Genomic DNA, 18813 nt, shown 5'->3' with positions numbered 1-18813 from the left:
TGTAATCCTGTCTCTCATTAAGGGAAAGAAATTCAGGAGCTGGAACCAATATATATGAAGCTTCGAACATCCTTGCATCCTTAAAAGGATGTTGCTAAATACTCCTTGAGAACTGAGACGCTTTAAAGTAATTCATACTAAGCATGAGAATCGGCCAGCTCTAATGACTTCTTCCTAGGTAGGCATTTTTTTTGTTTTGTTTTTTTCCCTCAGAGATTCAATTGGAAAAAAGACGTCTAGGCCAGGAACTCCCAAACTCTGCTGCTGCACGTTCGAATCACCTGAGGAGCTTTTAAAACTCCTGAAACACAGATGTTAGTTCGTGAAGCTCAATAGATGCTTTCCACGTGTAGCAAACAATCGTTCACAGCCTGGGATAATTTGGCTGCGGAAAAAGGTCTGCTCATTTCCCACCGTGGCCACTAGATGCCGCTACGGCCTGAAGACTGGAGAGGTTTTTTAGTACTTTTCCACCAGAGGAAGGGGCATCGGCACTGATGTTTCCTGATCACAAAGGAGCAAAGAGAACTGACTTTGGGTTAGCTTGTTTTGAGAGAACAATACCTTGGAAGAGAGAGTTTGGATAGTGAATGATGAAATAGATTAAATGTCTGCTGAATTGAATACTAAAATAGTGAGGTAATTTTTCAATAATTTTATCTTCACTGTCTACCCATTTACGTAGGTTCCTTAGTTAAAAAAAAAAAAAAAAAAGATGCTTTGATGGAATGCTGGCATTTTGGAGATGGAAAATACCAGGATATAAAGTAATGATAGGGGAAGGCAATTGTTTGCTGCCCCTTGAGATTTTCAGGACTCTGTGCTCTGGTCCTTTTGTTAGGGCCATTCTTTCTTTCTTTTTCTTTTTTTTTGAGACGGAGTCCCACTCTGTTGCCCAGGCTGGAGTGCAGTGGCATGATCTCAGCTCACTGCAACCTCCGCCTCCTGGGTTCAAGCAAATCTCCTGCCTCAGCCTCCCAAGTAGCTGGGATTACAAGCGTGCGCCACCCAGTCCGGCGAATTTTTGTATTTTTCGTAGAGACGAGGTTTCACCATGTGGCCAGGCTGGTCTCCAACTCCTGACCTCAGGTGATCCACCCACCTTGGCCTCCAAAAGTGCTGGCATTACAGGCGTGAGCCGCCGCGCCCAGCCAGGCCCATTTTTTCTGTGCCTGGTTATCCTCTTCGCTTCTAGGTCTGAGCTTTTAGAAGTCTTCCTTGATTCCCTGCTACAAAGCGTATACTGCTGTCTTCTTACAGCCTATTCACTAGCTGATCTGTCCAAGCTCCTCGTAGTCCAGGACCTTGTTCTGCTCACCCGTCTACCCCTACAGCCTACCTAGCAGAGTTTCCCAGGCAGATAATAATAGCTCTTCCGTACAATCAAAGGTCATAATAGGTCTTTTGTAAAATATATGAAAGAATGGCTTAGGGAATGTGGGCAAACACTTTGTGAGCTAGATTTGGTGGTGAAAAGTATATGAGAAAAAGGCATTATTTTAAAATAGTTTCTGATGACATTGGATTCAATTCAGAAAACTAAGAAGGAAAACTGGATAGAACGCCAGTTTTAAGAATAGAATTTCATAGCTTCATCAATACTTGGGGCTGGAGAAGATTTGGAGGTCATCCATTTAAGCCTCTGCTACGATGTCTTAGATTCCATTTCAGCGTTCCATGCCAAGCAGTTGCCTGGGCTTTGATTGGAGCCATCCAATCAGTGCTTCCAAAGCAGACAATTCTGCCAAACTGTGGTGACTATTTGAAAGTGATTCCTTGGATTGAGCACAAATTTTCCCTCCAGGGCTTCTATCCATTGGTCTTAATTCTTGCCTCTGCAGCTCCACAAGTAAAGACTATGACATCTGCCCATGGGCTTCCAAAACGATGAGATCATGGTCTCCTCCTAGCTAAGTGTCCTCAGCTACTTTGCAATAATAATATTTAAATATTTAATGTAATAATAGTGATAAGTAATAATAATCTTTTAGGTTTCCTTGCCCTCTTTCAAATACATTTCATAAATGATTCAATACTATTTCTTATGATTTGCGAGAAAACAAATCAGTCTTCTGGGTGACCAATAAAAAGTGATTCCTCCCTGATGCCACAGGGTTTTTGTTTTTGTTCTGAGACAGAGTCTTGCCCTGTTGCCCAGGCTGAAGTGCAGCGGTGTGATCTCGGCTCACTGCAATTTACGCCTCCCAGGTTCAAGTGATTCTCCTGCCTCAGCTTCCCGAGTAACTGGAACTACAGGCACCTGCCACCACATCCAGCTAATTTTGTATTTTTAGTAGAGATGGGGTTTCAGCATGTTGATCAGGCTGGTCTCGAACTCCTGACCTCAAGTGATCCACCTGCCTTGGCCTCCCAAAGTTCTGGGATTACAGGAGTGAGTCACGGCTCCCAGCCTTACAATTTGTTAATAAGCTGAAGACAGATTAGTGACTATCAAATATCATTGACATAGCTATTTCTACAAACACCTTCACTTATTAAAACATATCTGATTAAGAACTGGCCGGGCATGGTGGCTCAAGCCTGTAATCCCAGCACTTTGGGAGGCCGAGGTGGGCGGATCACGAGGTCAGGAGATGGAGACCATCCTGGCTAACACGGTGAAACCCCGTCTCTACTAAAAATACAAAAAATCAGCCAGGCATGGTGGCGGGCACCTGTAGTCCCAGCTACTCGGGAGGCTGAGGCAGGAGAATGGCGTGAACCCGGGAGGCGGAGGTTGCAGTGAACCGAGACTGCACCATTGCACTCCAGCCTGGGTGACAGAGCGAGACTCTGTCTCAAAAAAAAAAAAAAGAAAAAAAAAAAGAACTACCTTTACCCTCTTCTCTTCCTCAGATGGAGCAAATTAAAGCACTTTTCAGATGAAGCAAGCCTAATTGGCTTTCTGGGTAGATGAGAAACTCACCAATTCTCTATAAAGTGGGTCCAAGGTGAACCACAGAGCCACAGCACACCTCTTTCCCTTGGTGACTGCCTTCACCCCATGAGGGTTCTCTCCTCCAGATGAGAAGCTGATCATGCGCCCACATTTTGGTTTTATAGAAGCCTGAGAAAGAAAGCGAAAATTAGACCTTCAGCTGCTGTATCATAAACATTTCCACAACTCCTGCCTCTCTGGTCTGTGAGATTATGTGAGTTAAGGACTGAAGCGAAGAATAAAGGAATCCTGTGATTGAAGATGATGTAAATGATCTCAGTTTTCTCACCTGTAAAACAAAGGTAAGCTCAAAACAATATATACCTCAGAAAATAAACAAAATTTCAAGTAAAACGGGTAGCAAAGTCCACATACATAGTAATCATTCAATAGATGCTATATGATAGCCTGCAAATTCAAAGAAGGCAAAGTTTTTCTCTCATAATTCATTTCTATGGCTTTCGCACTAGCAAAGCATCTGGATACAAGGTAGGTGTCCACTCCATACTTGTGGAATTAACAAACAAACAAACAGAACATCTGCAGTGCTGCCAAAGTTCTGTTACCGATCTAGGTGGGGGTTACATGAGTGTATCTGCTTTCTAATTTTTAAATTGTACATTCATGGTTTATGTGCTTTTCATAATATAGACATTTTTAAAAGTCAAAAGTCATAATTCTGTATGATATTTCCTTTACACTATTGTTTCCCAGTGATCTTTTAGGCATTGTTTGAACATCTCCAGTGGTGAGAACCTGACACCCCTTGGTGGTGTGGCCTATTCACCATCACCTTTAAGTGTTTTAAGATTGGCACAGTCCTTCGCAGCTTATACACTGCTCAGGTGGAGCTGTCTACAGCGTTTAGGTAGAAGAGCGTAGTGAGAGAAAAAGAAATACTGCTGGGCTCACTGAGCCAGGGTAGAACATCAAACAAGCTGCCTCTTCAAGTTGAGTGAGCTTAAGCAGCTGTATATTACAGGCCTTGCTTCTGTGTTTAAAGAAGTGTCTCAGGTGAGTCGGGTCCATTTTGTCTTTCTCGGGAAATACAGAAACTTTATTCATTCCTCTGTATAGCTCAGAAAAATCAAGTAAAACCAAAAAGGCGGCGCTAGCCATTTTACTAGGTGAGAACATGGACTGGTTCTAACTGGCCATTTTCTGAATTGACTTGAGTTGACACATGCCCATAAATCTTTGGCTTCCTTCTGCATAAAATCAGCTGGCCGGTTTCTCACTGCTAGCTTCAGGAAAAACATTAGAAACATTGCCTAAAGTCCTTGATCGCTACATAACATAGGTACTCCCGGACTGCGTGACTCCATATGGAAGGTCAGAGGTAGGAGGAGGAGTCAGAAAGCCAGAGGGACAGGTGGGCGCATATGTGCTTATGTGTGCACGTGTGTGTGTTTGTGTCTGTGTGAGTCTGCGTGTGTGTCTCTATGTGACTTGTGTGTGAGTGTTAAAGGGAAGAGCAGAAAAAAAGCAGTTTCTCGTTACTCTCATATTCACAATAACTGAAGATTTGTCTTTGCTGGAATTGCTTTTCCTAAACAGCTTTATCAAGGCAACTTTTCTGATGTAAATCTAGAGAGTTCACGAGTTAGTGGTATCCTCAGTATCAATCTGATTCTGTTTTTCTGGAGAAGGAATTTGTACATTTCCACAAGAAACAGCAAAATAAGCGAAATGTAAAACATATGAAGTAAGATAGAAAAGCCACCTGAGTAAGTGGCCTTGGGATGTTTGAATTTCAGGTTTTCTGGGCTGCCCACTCCCTAGTGCTGGTCAGGACTCCCTCAAATATGCATTTGCCAATGCTTCTGTGTGATTACCAAGTCTTGGTAACATCTTTTAAGGTTAAAGAAAGGGTGTGGGGACAAATTAGTATTTTCTCTCTTCTGGAATTGAAAGTACTTTTAAACATGAATAACTTTGGGAAAGTTTAGGAAAAGAAGCTGTGAACTGCATGAGGCAGTTGGAATTGATTACAGGTGTGGATTCACAAGGATCTCTAAGACCCATCTCATCACACAGCATACATCAACTGTTACATGTCAGGTATTTGGAGGAATAAACAAGTTTTAGTGAACCTGCTTCCATGTATGACATTGTTTCTACAGCAAAAATATGTTACGACGTTTAGATAAATTATTATAAACATACTTTTGTAACACAGTCCCGTTTATACTGAATTTAATTTTTCATGAAACGAATGGAACTCATTAAATTTTATCTTCTTTGAACCTGCATAGAGAAACCAACATCCTTGAATTCCCAGGTCTCATAAACAAATGCTGCTATTGAAAAGAACCCATGTATCTTCCAAGTATACTAAGCATAATTTAAAATAATCCTTTTGCTTTCCATCTAACTGATGATTGATTTAGAAAAGCATTTGTGCTGTAATTGTCTTTAATAAAAGTAAAATTTCAGCCACCTTTCAGATAATTATACAACTTCCAGATGTTTCCAAAGTAAAAGACTCAGAAGACTTTGCTTCCTTGTGTGGCCTCAAGTTATGCCATTTCTCTGCTCCATTTGTCCCTCCACAGTTAAAGGGAAACTAAAACAGAAAAATACCCATTTCTTGTTGTTACTGTTGTTGTTGTTACTGGTACTAGAATAAATTCCTGTGGGGAAGGAATAAGAACTGGCTTACATAAGAATTTTAGTTGTCTACATTATTCCCTAAAATGGCATTGTATGCATTAATATGATGTATAACTCATTTGAGGAAATAAATGTTCTCAAACAGGAACTTTCGGATTAAAAAATTGTTTAAATCAGTTTTACTTATTTTAGGGGAGGCTAGATTCAGGGTTTTAAAAAAATAGCTATAGATTTTAGTTAAAATTGTAGCACTCTAAAAGGAGAATATTATCTGCTTCCACATCTTTAAAAAGCAGAATTCCAGTGAACTTGACATTCAACAGTTAATGAAACAGGCATCCCCTGCTTTAAGCATCAAGCATTTCCAAATATGGCCACTAGATGGAGGAGAAGCGAAGAAATCTTTTCAACCACCTGTCTGACTTTCTTTGAAACTGCGAAATGCCAGGAGTTTTGTACCTCAGTTTCAGTGTTAGCAGAGACTAGAAATAAAATGCTTCCTACACACAAGCTTTCCCAGAAGTGAAAAAAAACTTCTGGATTTTAAACTCCAACACAGATTGTCAGTCCTGATTTAATTTATCAGATCATGGAGCATTAAATTACTCCCATATTAACATTTAAGCTTTTTACCCAAAAAGTGAGGCATCATGACTTTTTAAGATACATTACTGTATGAAGTTACATGAAATATTTTTTCTTAGTTATTACAATGTTTCTAGACAATTTTAACCAGAATCCTTATAGGAATCACCTTTAAACCCAGTAATACATACTTTTTGATATTATCTGCTTATACCACAGTACTGCGTCATGAATGACATATGTGTGTCATGAATGATAGATATGTTTCACTAATGAGAAAAGCATGTAAGCTAAGAGGGACAAGCATAAAATTCAAGAAAAGTTTAGAAATAGCTTCTATAATGCCAAAATTTTGAAGTTTATGACATACATGTCCTAACTACTTAGATTTTGTATGGTGGTAAAAGATACCTGGTTATCTATAATCTGCTTACTTCCTCAATTGGACATTTTTTTTATTATACTTTTAAGTTCTGGGGTACCTGTGCAGAATGTGCGGGTTTGTTACATAGTTATACAGGTGCCATGGTGGTTTGCTGCACCCATCAACCCGTCATCTACATTAGGTATTTCTCCTAATGCTATCCCCCTGACAGGCCCTGGTGTGTGATGTTCCCCTCCGTGTGCCCACATGTTCTCATTGTTCGACTCCCACTTATGGGTGAGAACATGCGGTGTTTGGTTTTCTGTTCCTGTGTTTGTTTGCTGAGAATGATGGTTTCCAGCTTCATCCATGTCCCTGAAAAGGACATGGACTCTGTTGTGGGAAGTCAGAGACCCCGAACAGAGGGACCGGCGTCAAAATCGAGAGAATGAACAAGCCTTCATCGCCATGGTACATTTAAATAAAAAGAAAGGGAGAGATGTTGCGGGAAGTCAGGGACCCCAAATGGGGAGGGACCAGCTGAAGCCGTGGCAGAAGAACAAAAATTGTGAAGATTTCATGGACATTTATTAGTTCCCCAAATTAATACTTTTATAATTTCTTATGCCTATCTTTACTGTAATCTCAGAACATAAACTGTGAAGATTTCATGGACACTTATCACTTCCCCAGTCGATACCCTTGTGTTTTCCTATGCCTGTCTTTACTTTAATCTCTTAATCCTGTCATCTTCTTCATAAACTGAGGAGGATGAATGTAGCCTCAGGACCGTGTAATTGTGTCAACTGCACAAATTGTTTGTAGAGCGTGTGTGTTTGAACAATATGAAATCTGGGCATCTTAAAAAAAAGAACAGGATAACAGTGATGTTCAGGGAACAAGAGAGTTAACTTTGAACTGGCCGCCGGTGAGCCGGATGGAACAGAGCTATATTCCTCCTCTTTCATAAGCAAATAGGAGAAATATCACTGAATTCCTTTTCTCAGCAAGGAACACCCCTGAGAAAGAGAATGCACCCTGAGGGTAGGCCTATAAATGGCCCCTTTAGAAGGCGTACCGTCTTTTATGGTCGAAGCCAAAGGAATGAAATAAGCCCCGGTCTCCGGTAGCGCTCCCAGGCTTATTAGGACAAGGAAAATTCCCGCCTAATAAATTGTGGTCAGACAGGTTGTCTGCTCTCAAACCCTGTTTCCTGATACGATGTTATCAATGACAATGCGTGCCCGAAACTTCATTAGCAATTTTAATTTCACCTCATCCGGTGGTCCTGTGATCTTGCCCTGCCTCCATTTGCTTTGTGATATTTTATTACCTTGTGAAGTATGTGATCCTGTCTCTTATACACATCTAGATGTGTATAAGAGACAGATCCAGACCTGTTCCACCAATTATTACAATCTTCATGGCGGTGGTGGTGGTGCTTGAGGCCATGTCTGCACGGGAAAGGAAGCTGCAGTGGGTGCGCACTCGGGACTAAGGGAACGAAGTGGGCCAAAGAGCGGCAGCTGTTGAAAATATGTTTTTCTACCATTGTGTATGCTCTTTGGCTTACAGACCAAAGGATGCTAACTATATGGTCTTTAAGTAGGCTTCTTTCCAAAGGCACGGGTTTGCTTAGGAAGATGGTGGTTAAATTGAACTTTTGATTTACTCTTTATTTACATATTTGTGTGTGTGTGTGTACACCAATTTTCAGGAATAGGTTTATTACATATAGTCACAATCATATATCTCTCTATACATATATATATGCGCGCGTGTGTGTGTGTGTATGGCCATGTCTGCATGGGAAAGGAAGCTAAAGTGGGCATATATATACACACACACACCTATAGGTATATATACACACACATACATACACACATATATGATAATTTTTGTAACTAGATATTTGAAGGCCAATGTTCAGTCCAAGTATGTAGAACACCGGGTTACTTGAAAGACACCTTGTAGAATCATTTGACTTATTCTAGACTTGGGTGACTTAGGAACTGATGTTCTTATGTTTCCATCAGATTACTTGACAAATAATTAGAAGATCTAGGTTTTGGTTCCAAGTCTAACACTAACTGGCTATACAATCATGATAAAATGCTTAATATCTCAATTCTTTAACTTACTCATCTTTACAATGTACTAGATTTTTATGGCTACTTCTAACAGTTTATGATCTATACATTTGCTGAGACTCCCTTAACCTCTTGAAATCTTGAGCTCAGAAGTATTTGAAATCCAACAGTCTGTAAGTCCTTAGAAAAATGGCAATACTGAGCTAAAAAATACTAAATAAGTATGCAAGAATAGGTTTACTTACAGTCACAGTCTTAGCATCCATCTCGGTGAATATGAATTCTCCTCCTTCAAAGTCATCATTCATGTATAAGAGAGCACTAGAAGAACGAAGAGAAAACCATTTGTCTTATTATATGCTTATGATAGCATGGTCATAGAATACTGAAGACTGGTGATGTACTGTCCAGCCTCCATTAGTAAGTTTCCTTTGAACTAGACATTGATATAATTGGCCCTCCAAACTCTTAAAGAGAAGATCAGAGAGAATTTGGGTTATACCTCTGAAGAGGTTACTTATTCCACCTTTATTAAAATTGTAATCATATTTCAAAGCTTGTCTCATATTTCACCTCCTCCACAGAAAACCTAACTAGTTTTAATTTAATTTACTCTAGCCCTCTGAACCTGCCCACCTATTTACAACTCTTCTTCCCTTATATAACTCTAAAGGATGTTTTTTGTTTGTTTGTTTGTTTTGTTCTTGTTGTTGTTGTTTTTCTCCTTCACTTGCTGGAGAGTTCCTTGTGGCCCAGCCACGCCTTGCAGATAGCGGGCACTTAATAAATGTTTTGGAATAGAGTACAGTGTAGTAACGATGAACACATGGTGATTATAACTCCTGATTCATTACACACTGAAATATCTCTCAGTAGGTTAGGACATTCTTTTCTCCTGAGTTTCTAGTGTCTTATTTATAAAATGCAGACATCGTTCTTCTTGGGTGTGAATAGATACGTGATGTGATAAAGTCCTTATGTAGGCCAAGACTCCAAGCCCTTGTATTCTGACTGAAATACACATACCACAAGGAATATGTTCCAGGGAGAACAGGAATTTAAAAAAAAAAAAACATAAAATTTACTTTTAATATGAAAACAAAATGGACATTTTGTGAAATGGGATGCAAAATGTGCACAATTTTTAAGATAAAAGTGAGATGATAATGCCACTTATTGGTTATGGCAGCTGCTTCAGAAGATTATTTGAGAATTTCTGCCTCGGAGAAAGGAACACAACATCAAGCAAAACAGAGCACCTTTCCAGTTTTCATTGTTTGAAAACTGTTAGGTAAAAGCTTTGTTTTGAAGCAGGTTCCAGCTATACCTATAGTCTCGAAATGTGTAAGCAGGAGGCTCTTTCCAGCATTCGTTGGCCTCTGGATCCAACAAACAGTTGTCAGCGTGGATGGGATGACTGAGGTCATTTCTTCTATCCTGCTGACCTGCCAGAAAAGGGAATAGGGAAGAACAAGAAATGAAGTGCAGGAACTTCCACCAAAGTGACTGACAATCTGTCTTCTCCCAGTCCTGATGATCTTTGCAAATGGGGGGAGGCGGACACCAGGAAAGAACAGATAAAAGAACAGTGGACAAGTAGTTGAGTCTCTGGTCTGGTTCTGGTGTGAGGTGGATGTGAAACCTTGAGCATGTCACACCTGTCTTTTCAGCTATAAAAGTTATTTCTGATATAAACATACATGAACAAATTCCATGCATTTCATGGGTTGTACCTCATGTAGGGCAGCAAAACAATGGGGAGGAAGTGAAAAATTAAAAAAAAAAAAAAAAAAAGATTTAATTCAGCTAAAACTTCCCAAGTGTAAAAGTCTACTACTGTGACATCATTCTCCTCCCGCCGCCCCATTCACGGGGGCATAAGACATAGAGGAGAAATAATGTTGAGCAGGGACTGAGGAGGTCTCTGTCTTTTTAAGATTATTTCTTGCAATCATCCCTTCATCTTCTATGCTTCCACTTAATGCTGGTAGACATCATGGTGACTGTGATTTCCACGTTCCTGATTCCTCAAAATGGCAAACCTACAGCAGAAGAGCATTTTTCTTTTTTTCAAGACTTCAGCAATTGGGGAAAATTGATTTGGAAGGGAAAATGTTCAGAATGAGGGTTTTCTGGAACTTCAGAAAACCAAAATGAAGAAAAAGAGAGAAGCAAAATGAGAGTTCATAAGCTACTTTTGTTTTAGAAATCTAGAATTCATCTAAAATATTAATCTACCATGCTGTAGAGCTTTGTTTCACCTTGTTTCATTTCCCAATGTAATGTGGGTAAAAGGGAACCATTTCAGACTGGAATCTCACCAGACAGGGCTGTTCGGCAGACCATGTGTGTATAGGAAAAATACAGAGTTGAGTTCAGCATAAAATAAGATTCTACAATCCTTCGAGCCTTTTCACTGATGTCATAAAACAGACGAGCGCTCTTCAGTGGGACTCGACCTTCATAACCAGACTAAAAAAAAAAAACATGAGAAACAAATGGGTTCATTGGAGGATGTAAGAAAAACAGGCACTACATTGCATTGAGCCAACACAGAATTATCATGTCTGCACTGACTAATGGGAAGACTACTACATGTTTGTGGATTTCGGTTAGGACATTGTGCCATTGGAATAAACTTCGCAATAGCAGATGGAAAGCTAAAAGCTGCTTGGTTCCTCTTCTCTTCTATTATAATATGTTCTACTGTCCTCTCTAACAACCCTTCCTGCAGTAGAGAATAATTACTTGTTTGAATATGTTTTCACTTTTAGATCATGATCTTACAAAGAAGGCTTGTATATTTTTTGTCAGGAAATCTAAAGTTTGATAAGTTGATGGCTGAATGGAGGAATGATTAAATACAATGAAGGTTCCATTTCACACTTGCTTTCTTCAACTGTTCTGATAGGTACATATTTGAAACTTTTTTCTTTCCTATATCTGCCATTTACAGAAGCCTTAGGCTGACACTAAGGAATTCAAACCCAAAAGAAGTTAAGACTTTACTTTGAGTGCTTTCAGGACAGTTGCACCTTCAAACTTTTCATTGGGTGTATGGGGTGAAGTTTTTCCTCTGTATCCATCACCAACAAGCATGATTCCCTGGAAGCAAATACAAGAAGATACTTCATCAATGATAACTATGAATTCATTGGGTCATTTTCTGCTTTGGTTGCCAGAAAGCTGAGAACTCTAGTCAATGCTAAGAACCATCTCCATTTTATTCCAAGATGCTGGTAACTATTTCTTTTAATTAAAAGAGACATCTTTATTTAATCTTCATTCTACATTTTTATTATCAAATACTATCACCTTTTATGGAAATAAAAAAAAAATGTAAATTACTGATATATTGGCTAATTCTTAATTAAAATAAAAGGATTTATCCAGCAACTTTATATGATGGGCAAGGACCTTGCTAGATGGCTGTTGGCCTAGGAAATATGCCAGTAGCTATTCCAGATCCCACCTGGGAGAACTAAAATAATCCCAACCCGAAGGCTATAAAAGTTCCTCAAAAATAATTTATGTCTTTCTCCGAAAGAAAGCAATATCTCAGGGCTTTTTCCTCGGCTCCAGATGAGACCAGGACCAAAGCAGTTCCAGCTTCTTGGCAGACCAGTGCAGTGAGCTCCCCTCCTTCTCCCAGTCCTCACAGTGGCCACACTGTGGAGCTCCCGGCACTGTTCTTCCGACAGGACATTATCCAGGAGAACCCGCTGAGTCCCATTCAGCTGCTCTGAGTTGTAGACGAATGTGATGTTTTCATAGAGCAGAGGACCACCTAAAGGAACAGAGCACATCGTCTTCCCTGTTACCTCTGTCCCCAGAAAGGAAGCACAGAATACCAAATAGCTTTCAATGTGCAATTCGAGTGAGTTCGTTTCCTCATGAATATTTAGAAATGCAAAGACAAATTGCAAATTAGGGAGCTTGATAAACACAATATAGATTCAGGAGAAAGGCAGATGTCTGACTATTAGGTTTCCTCATAATATCATAATAATATTACATGTGTACATTATTTGGGGAGAGATAGAACTATTTTTGCGTTTGTTTCTAATGCTGATCCCAAAAAGTCAACTGGGCATCTCATGGGACTCTCTTCTGAGAAAGCCCACCCTTGTTCACAGTCCCTCATTCATACCTCTGTCACAACACCATAGAGTGCATGTTTGGGTCCCCAGGTATAACATGCACACCTCAGTTTCACTGGTGTCTAGAGCAACACCTTCACCAGGTAATTCAGGTAGTCACACCCAAGTCAGGAGTCACTTGACGACTCCTCAGTCTTCTTCCCACCACATAACTGACCCTAGGTTGTCTTGCTTTTGGAGTGTTTTTCTCTGTTCTCTAGGCAAAATCTTCATGTTTCTATTTCCGCACAGGAGGGTTTCCTTTAGGCACCTACTCTCTTCCCAGAGAGAGACCACAAGTTTATAACATTAGCTCCAGATAGGCTCTTCAGAGGGTGATGCTTTTGGATCACATTTTAGGTTGTGAAATTACAAAATCCAGACCTGACAAAGTCCTTCTCTCATAGAGTAGGACTGAAGGACAAAGCCTGTGATAGAGAGGAAATCTCCTGATGTAGCATAGTGCAGACATTTTGAACCAGAAAATCGAACAGAAAAGAAAACACTGCTTCTAACCATTTAGCATACTCCCAAGGGGCCTGATGCGTGCTTGTCCATAGCAACAGCTCAAGATAAGGACAGTAGGGGTAGGGAAGGCACAACTCCCTGCCACCCCAGGTCTAGCAAAGGTCACCAACACATTGGCCTAAAACACTTCTGTTGGAGGAAGAAGAGACAATTGAAATTGATGTCTACTTTATCTCTATAAAACAGATTAGTCAGCCTAGGGAAGAGCACGAGCTAAATGTTTATTAGTCTAGCTAGGATAAAAGACTCACTACAGCTCATGATTAATGGAATATTAAAAGAATGAGGCAGTGTTTCTCAATCTGGAATAATGTTCATTTATCTGTTAAAGCAAAAGTTCCCTAAGGAGCTCCAGTGCTGACAAATTATTTTTACTCTAATTTTACTTCTATATACGCAATCATAAAACTATGTACGCATTATTTATTTTAGTAGTTTCATACAGTACCCAAACCAATTTATAAGACTAAATAAAAGCAAGACCATAAAATGAACTAAATTCCAATCAATAAATGAAATGGTTAATGTTATTTTTCTGAAAATAAAAAGCTACTTTCCACATGAATATTCTACTCACTGATCTGGTCTGGGTTCTTTTGAGCCAGGATTCCTTATAGTACTGTTGGTGTGTAATTACTATTCTACCACAACGTTTCTCTAGTTAAACTACTACACAATCTTAATGTACCATGATTAATTTTGGCCTTTGTATCAGTCCATTTTCTTGCTGCTAATAAAGACACACCCAAGAGTGGGTAATTATAAAGAAAAAGAGGTTTAATGGACTCACAGTTCCACATCTGGGGAGACCTCACAATCATAGCGGAAGGCAAAGAAGGAGAAAGTCATGTCTCACATGGTGGCAGGCAAGAGAGCTTGTGCAGGGAAACTCCCGTTTATCAAACTTTCAGATCTGGTGAGACTTATTCACTACCAGGAGAACAAACCACCCCCATGATTCAATTATCTCCACCTGGCCCTGCAGTTGCCCTGTGGGGATTATTACAATTCAAGGTGAGATTTGGGTGGGGACACAGCCAAACCATATCAGCTTTCACCTGAGCCTAATACATTATTTATAAGTTCATTGTATTTCATTTATTTCTAGTCTTTAATCACTGAAGTGTTATTAATTGGTGTCAATATGACCATGACTGTGCCCACTGAACTATGGAATCCCAGGATACCACCTGGCTAGAAGTTGATCCCTTACGTAACCCCTAATTGCTTCTCTTAATTTTTGAAAATTGTGATCAAAATTTATAAATATGGAATTTTTGGAACCCGAGAATATATCCATAAGCCCCCTCTTTCAGTATCACATCTTTTAGTTGAATAGAAAAATATGCTTTGCTACAATTCACTATTTCTCAAATTTTGTTTCATTGAAAGTTCTGGGAAAGTACTGGGTTAAATAAAATATAAGAGGATGTCTCAGAACTTTTAATATGTGAACAGCCTTATTAATGTCCTAAACAGTGATATAATATGCAGCAGTTTTTAGCCTTAATTGAATACAACGCTCTCCCTCCCTGACTCCCCAACTTCCTTCCTGTAGCAGAGACTTTACGATGGACTGCAATGATCACTGCCTCCCGACATTCGTTCATACAGCTGTGCAATTTGCTTCCCACAAGTGCAAGTGGAACCTGGAACTTACTTCTAAGCAGAATATGACAAAAGTGATTAGGTGTCATTTCTGTGACTGTGTTACATAAGATTGCAACTTCTATCTTGCTAATAGACTCAGTCTCTTGCCTTCTCCGCTGGCAGGCTGTGAAGCAAGTGGTCATACTGGAGAGGATCACATAGCAAGAAATAGAGGGCATCCTCCAGCCAACAACCAACTAGGAACTAAAAGGCCATAGTCCAACAACTTTTTAGGAACTGAATTCTGTTATCTAACTTGGAAGAAGATCCTTCCCAGTCAAGCCTCAGAAGAGACCTCAGCCCTGGTCAACAGCTTGACTGAAACCGGTGAGAGAGCCTCCAGCCAAGGACACAGTTACATTCTCTGCAGACTCTTACCCCACAGAAACTATGAGATAATAAATGGATATTTTCATAAGCTGCTATATTTTTATTTTTTTCACAACAATAAAAAAGTAGTCTTTAAAAAATTTATTTGACAAGGTCTCACTGTCACTCAGGCTGGAGTGCAGTGGCACCATCATCATGGCTCACTGCAGCCTTGACCTCCTGTCCTCAAGTAATCCTCCCACCTCAGACTCCCAAGTAGCTGGAACTGCAGGCACATGCCACCATGCCTAGTTTTTTGTGTTTTTTTTTTGTTTGTTTGTTTTTGTTTTGTTTTCTTTTGTTTTGTTTTCAGGGTCTTGTTATGTTGCCCAAGCTGGTCTCCAACTCCTGGACTCAAGCCATCCTCCCTCCTCAGCTTCCCAAAGTGCTGGGATTAGAGGCATGAGCCACCACGCCCAGCCAAGTAGTCTTTTAAAAATCCCCCCAAAACATCTTAGCATGGAAGGCAATTTGGAAAAGGCTGCTCTAATCTATGTAGCTGATTAAGATTTGTAGTCAAATTGAGATAGGCCTTCCCGTGAATATTTGGAAAAGTGAACTGTATATTCCATTCCAATTTAGAAATATAAAAAGAAATGTTCCTTCAACAAGAAAGATGAGATACTCGTAGATTCACTGAAAAGCATTTGCTAATATAAAACTAAAATATAAATGAAAGACAGATGAGAGATCTAGTGAATTAAGTTGGTTTATACTTTGCCAAGTTTTTCTCTTTTTCTACATTGAAGGTGTATTATTTTAAACATAATTAGCTTATTTTCAAAATATTATTTTGAAAGTTAGCAAAACTAAAATATTTAGGAAAATGTCTATCAGTCTTAAGCTCCATTATGAGTATATATTATCATTACTATCATTATTGTTGAATTAACAGGCTACACTTGGAATACTGTAATAAGTTCTGACTGAGACACCTTAATAAGCATAGAGCCTTAAGAGAAGGCTACTGGGAAATAGACAATTCTCCTAGCATTTCATAAGTAACATGCAAAGATCAAGTGAAGGAAGAATGCAACATGGAGTCTTAAATATCTGAATTTTGGGTTCCAGGAGAATCTGCATTAGAAATCTGCCTTTCATGTAGCTAACGTAATCATTAATATTAGTAAGTATAGAATTTTACACAGATATTTCCCACATGTACATTTAACAAAAATGATCCCCTACCCATCCACTAACCAAAAGGAAAAAAAGATAAATGAAACCCTATCATTCAACAGACAAGTCAACCAGCCTACATATGACTAGTAGCACACCAGAGGAAAACATGAAAATAAAAATTAAAATGTAGTCCAATAAATTGTGGTTTCTGGGGCCTGATTTGATGGCTTCAGCCAATTCTTAACCACAGTCCAAGAAGATTTAGTCAAACAACTTAATTCTTCTCTCATTCATAAAGTATGTGCCTGGCTCTGACTCTCTGGTTGCAACAAAAAGGGATCATCTAAGAAAGTACTCCCTTGTACTCCCTGTCTGGCTCATGGCAAGAAGAATCACTTTATCAGAAATTCGATAGTGTCATACAAAGCATGATGGGATAGGCAGGCTAACAAGCCCTTATATGAATTCAGCCTTTCACAGTCTAACAAAAAAAAAAAAAAGGGCCAGACACGGTGGTTCACACCTGTAATCCTAGCACTTTGAGAGGCTGAGGCGGGCAGATTGCCTAAGCTCAGGAGTTCGAGACCAGCCTGGGCAACACAGTGAAACCCCATCTCTACTAAAATACAAAAAAAATTTGCCAGGCATGGTGGTACGTGCCTATAATCCCAGCTACTCAGGAGGCTGAGGCAGGAGAATCACTTTGACCCGGGATGCGGAGGTTGCAGTGAGCCAAGATCACCCCACTGCACTCCAGCTTGGGCAACAGAGCGAGGCTCTGACTCTTAAAAAAATAAATAAATAAATAAAAGAACTTTTTATATTCACCATCTTAAAACAGTTACTATCCTTCTTTCATAGATAAAAATCATAGGGCCCGGAGAAATAGAGTCACTAGATCTTCATCACTGTGGAGCATATCAGACTAAGATAATCCCAGAAACTAAGCTTCCCGATTCCAGGTTTATTCAACATTGTTTCTACTATCCCTCTACTGACTCTGGAATCATATCCATCACAACCTTTAAAAATCTGGTGGGTGGGCTGAGCATGGTGGCTCAGGTCTGCAATCCCAGCACTTTGAAAGCCCGAGCCAGGTGGATCAACTGTGGTCGGGAGTTCGAGACCAGCCTGATCAAGATGGTGAAACCCCGTCTCTACTTAAAAAATAAAAATAAAAAAATTAGCCGGGCATGGTGGCATGCACCTGTAATCCCAGCTACTCGGGAGGCTGAGACAGGAGAATCACTTGAACCCAGGAGGCAGAGGTTGCAGTGAGCTGAGATCACGTCACTGTACTCCAGTCTGAGTGACAGAGTGAGACTCTGTCTCAGAAACATAAAATAAAATAAAATAAAATAAAATAAAATAAAATAAATCCGGTGAGTGAAAGGAGAATGGACAAGTGAGAGCAATGTTTTTTAGTGACGTACCATATCACGCATGTTTCATGGACTGAAGCCACTGTGGGATGTAAATAGCCCTGAGTCACCCCATCTTAATGCTTAGGAGCTGTCCAGTAGGAATAATACTAAATACTAAACACTATTAGGCATCCAGAGTAGATGACAATATCTTTGGGGAAGATGAGAAAAGCTGAAGTATACTTTATTCTGCGACACATGCCTCCCTGACATCCCATTTTAGTGAAATTAAGATATGAAAATGTTGCTGGGCGCGGTGGCTCATGCCTGTAATCCCAGCACTTCGGGAGGCTGAGGCGGGAGGATCATGAGGTCATGAGTTCGAGACCAGCCTGGCCAATATGGTGAAACCTTGTCTCTACTAAAAACACAAAAATTAGTCCAGTGTGGTGGCCCACACTTGTAGTCCCAGCTACTCAGGAGGCTGAGGCAGAAGAATTGCTTCAACCCTGGAGGCAGACATTGCACTGAGCCAAGATCATGCCACTGTACTCCAGCCTGGGGGACAGAGCAAGACTCCATCTCAAAAAAAAAAAAGATATGAAAGTGTTTTCTGGTTGGAAACTTTGTCTCTATCTGCAATTGTTCTTAATTTAGATCCTAATTAGGTATCTGATGACTGGACAACAGGCTTTTTAGTGGTGATATAATAAGAAATATGCTGGTCTTTATCACTTGTTTCTGGCACAGAACTCCTAAATCCCTTGGAATTTCCCAAGGGATAAGAGTGTCCATTTTTACTCATAATGAGATCCTTTTCATCACACTTAAGCTTATGCCGATGAGGTGAATTAGGGTAGGGACCCTGAAAAGACTCAGAATGGGGCTGGTCACCAGAAAGACCAAGTGATTAGGAAAGTGAAACCTTAGCCCCACCCACAGGCCTCTGGGAAAGGAGTTTGGGGCCTGCAGATCAAGCTCTATAAAAACTCTTGAACAACAAGATTTGATGAGCTTCTAGGTTGCTGAGCGCGCGGAGATGCTGGGAGGG

At 40.0% G+C, this 18813-nt stretch overlaps 1 protein-coding gene across 1 annotated transcript in view; it reads right to left on the bottom strand.

Moving 5' to 3' along the window:
• Positions 1 to 12396, bottom strand: part of LOC105553753 (prolyl 3-hydroxylase 2-like) — a 17787-nt gene extending 5391 nt beyond the window's left edge. The window contains exons 1-6 of the mRNA XM_011999884.1: positions 12250 to 12396; positions 11600 to 11695; positions 10912 to 11062; positions 9918 to 10035; positions 8836 to 8911; positions 2927 to 3067 (exon numbers count right to left, since the gene is read on the bottom strand). Coding sequence (XP_011855274.1) covers positions 2927 to 3067; positions 8836 to 8911; positions 9918 to 10035; positions 10912 to 11062; positions 11600 to 11695; positions 12250 to 12396 — 729 coding nt within the window. The remainder of the gene's footprint in view (positions 1 to 2926; positions 3068 to 8835; positions 8912 to 9917; positions 10036 to 10911; positions 11063 to 11599; positions 11696 to 12249) is intronic.
• Positions 12397 to 18813: the final 6417 nt, after the last annotated feature.

This window comes from Mandrillus leucophaeus, unplaced genomic scaffold (assembly GCF_000951045.1).
Source record: "Mandrillus leucophaeus isolate KB7577 unplaced genomic scaffold, Mleu.le_1.0 Scaffold607, whole genome shotgun sequence".
Classification (NCBI taxonomy): Eukaryota; Metazoa; Chordata; class Mammalia; order Primates; family Cercopithecidae; genus Mandrillus; species Mandrillus leucophaeus.
Note: the sequence above shows the minus strand (reverse complement) of the source record. Positions and strands in the feature narration are given on the sequence as shown.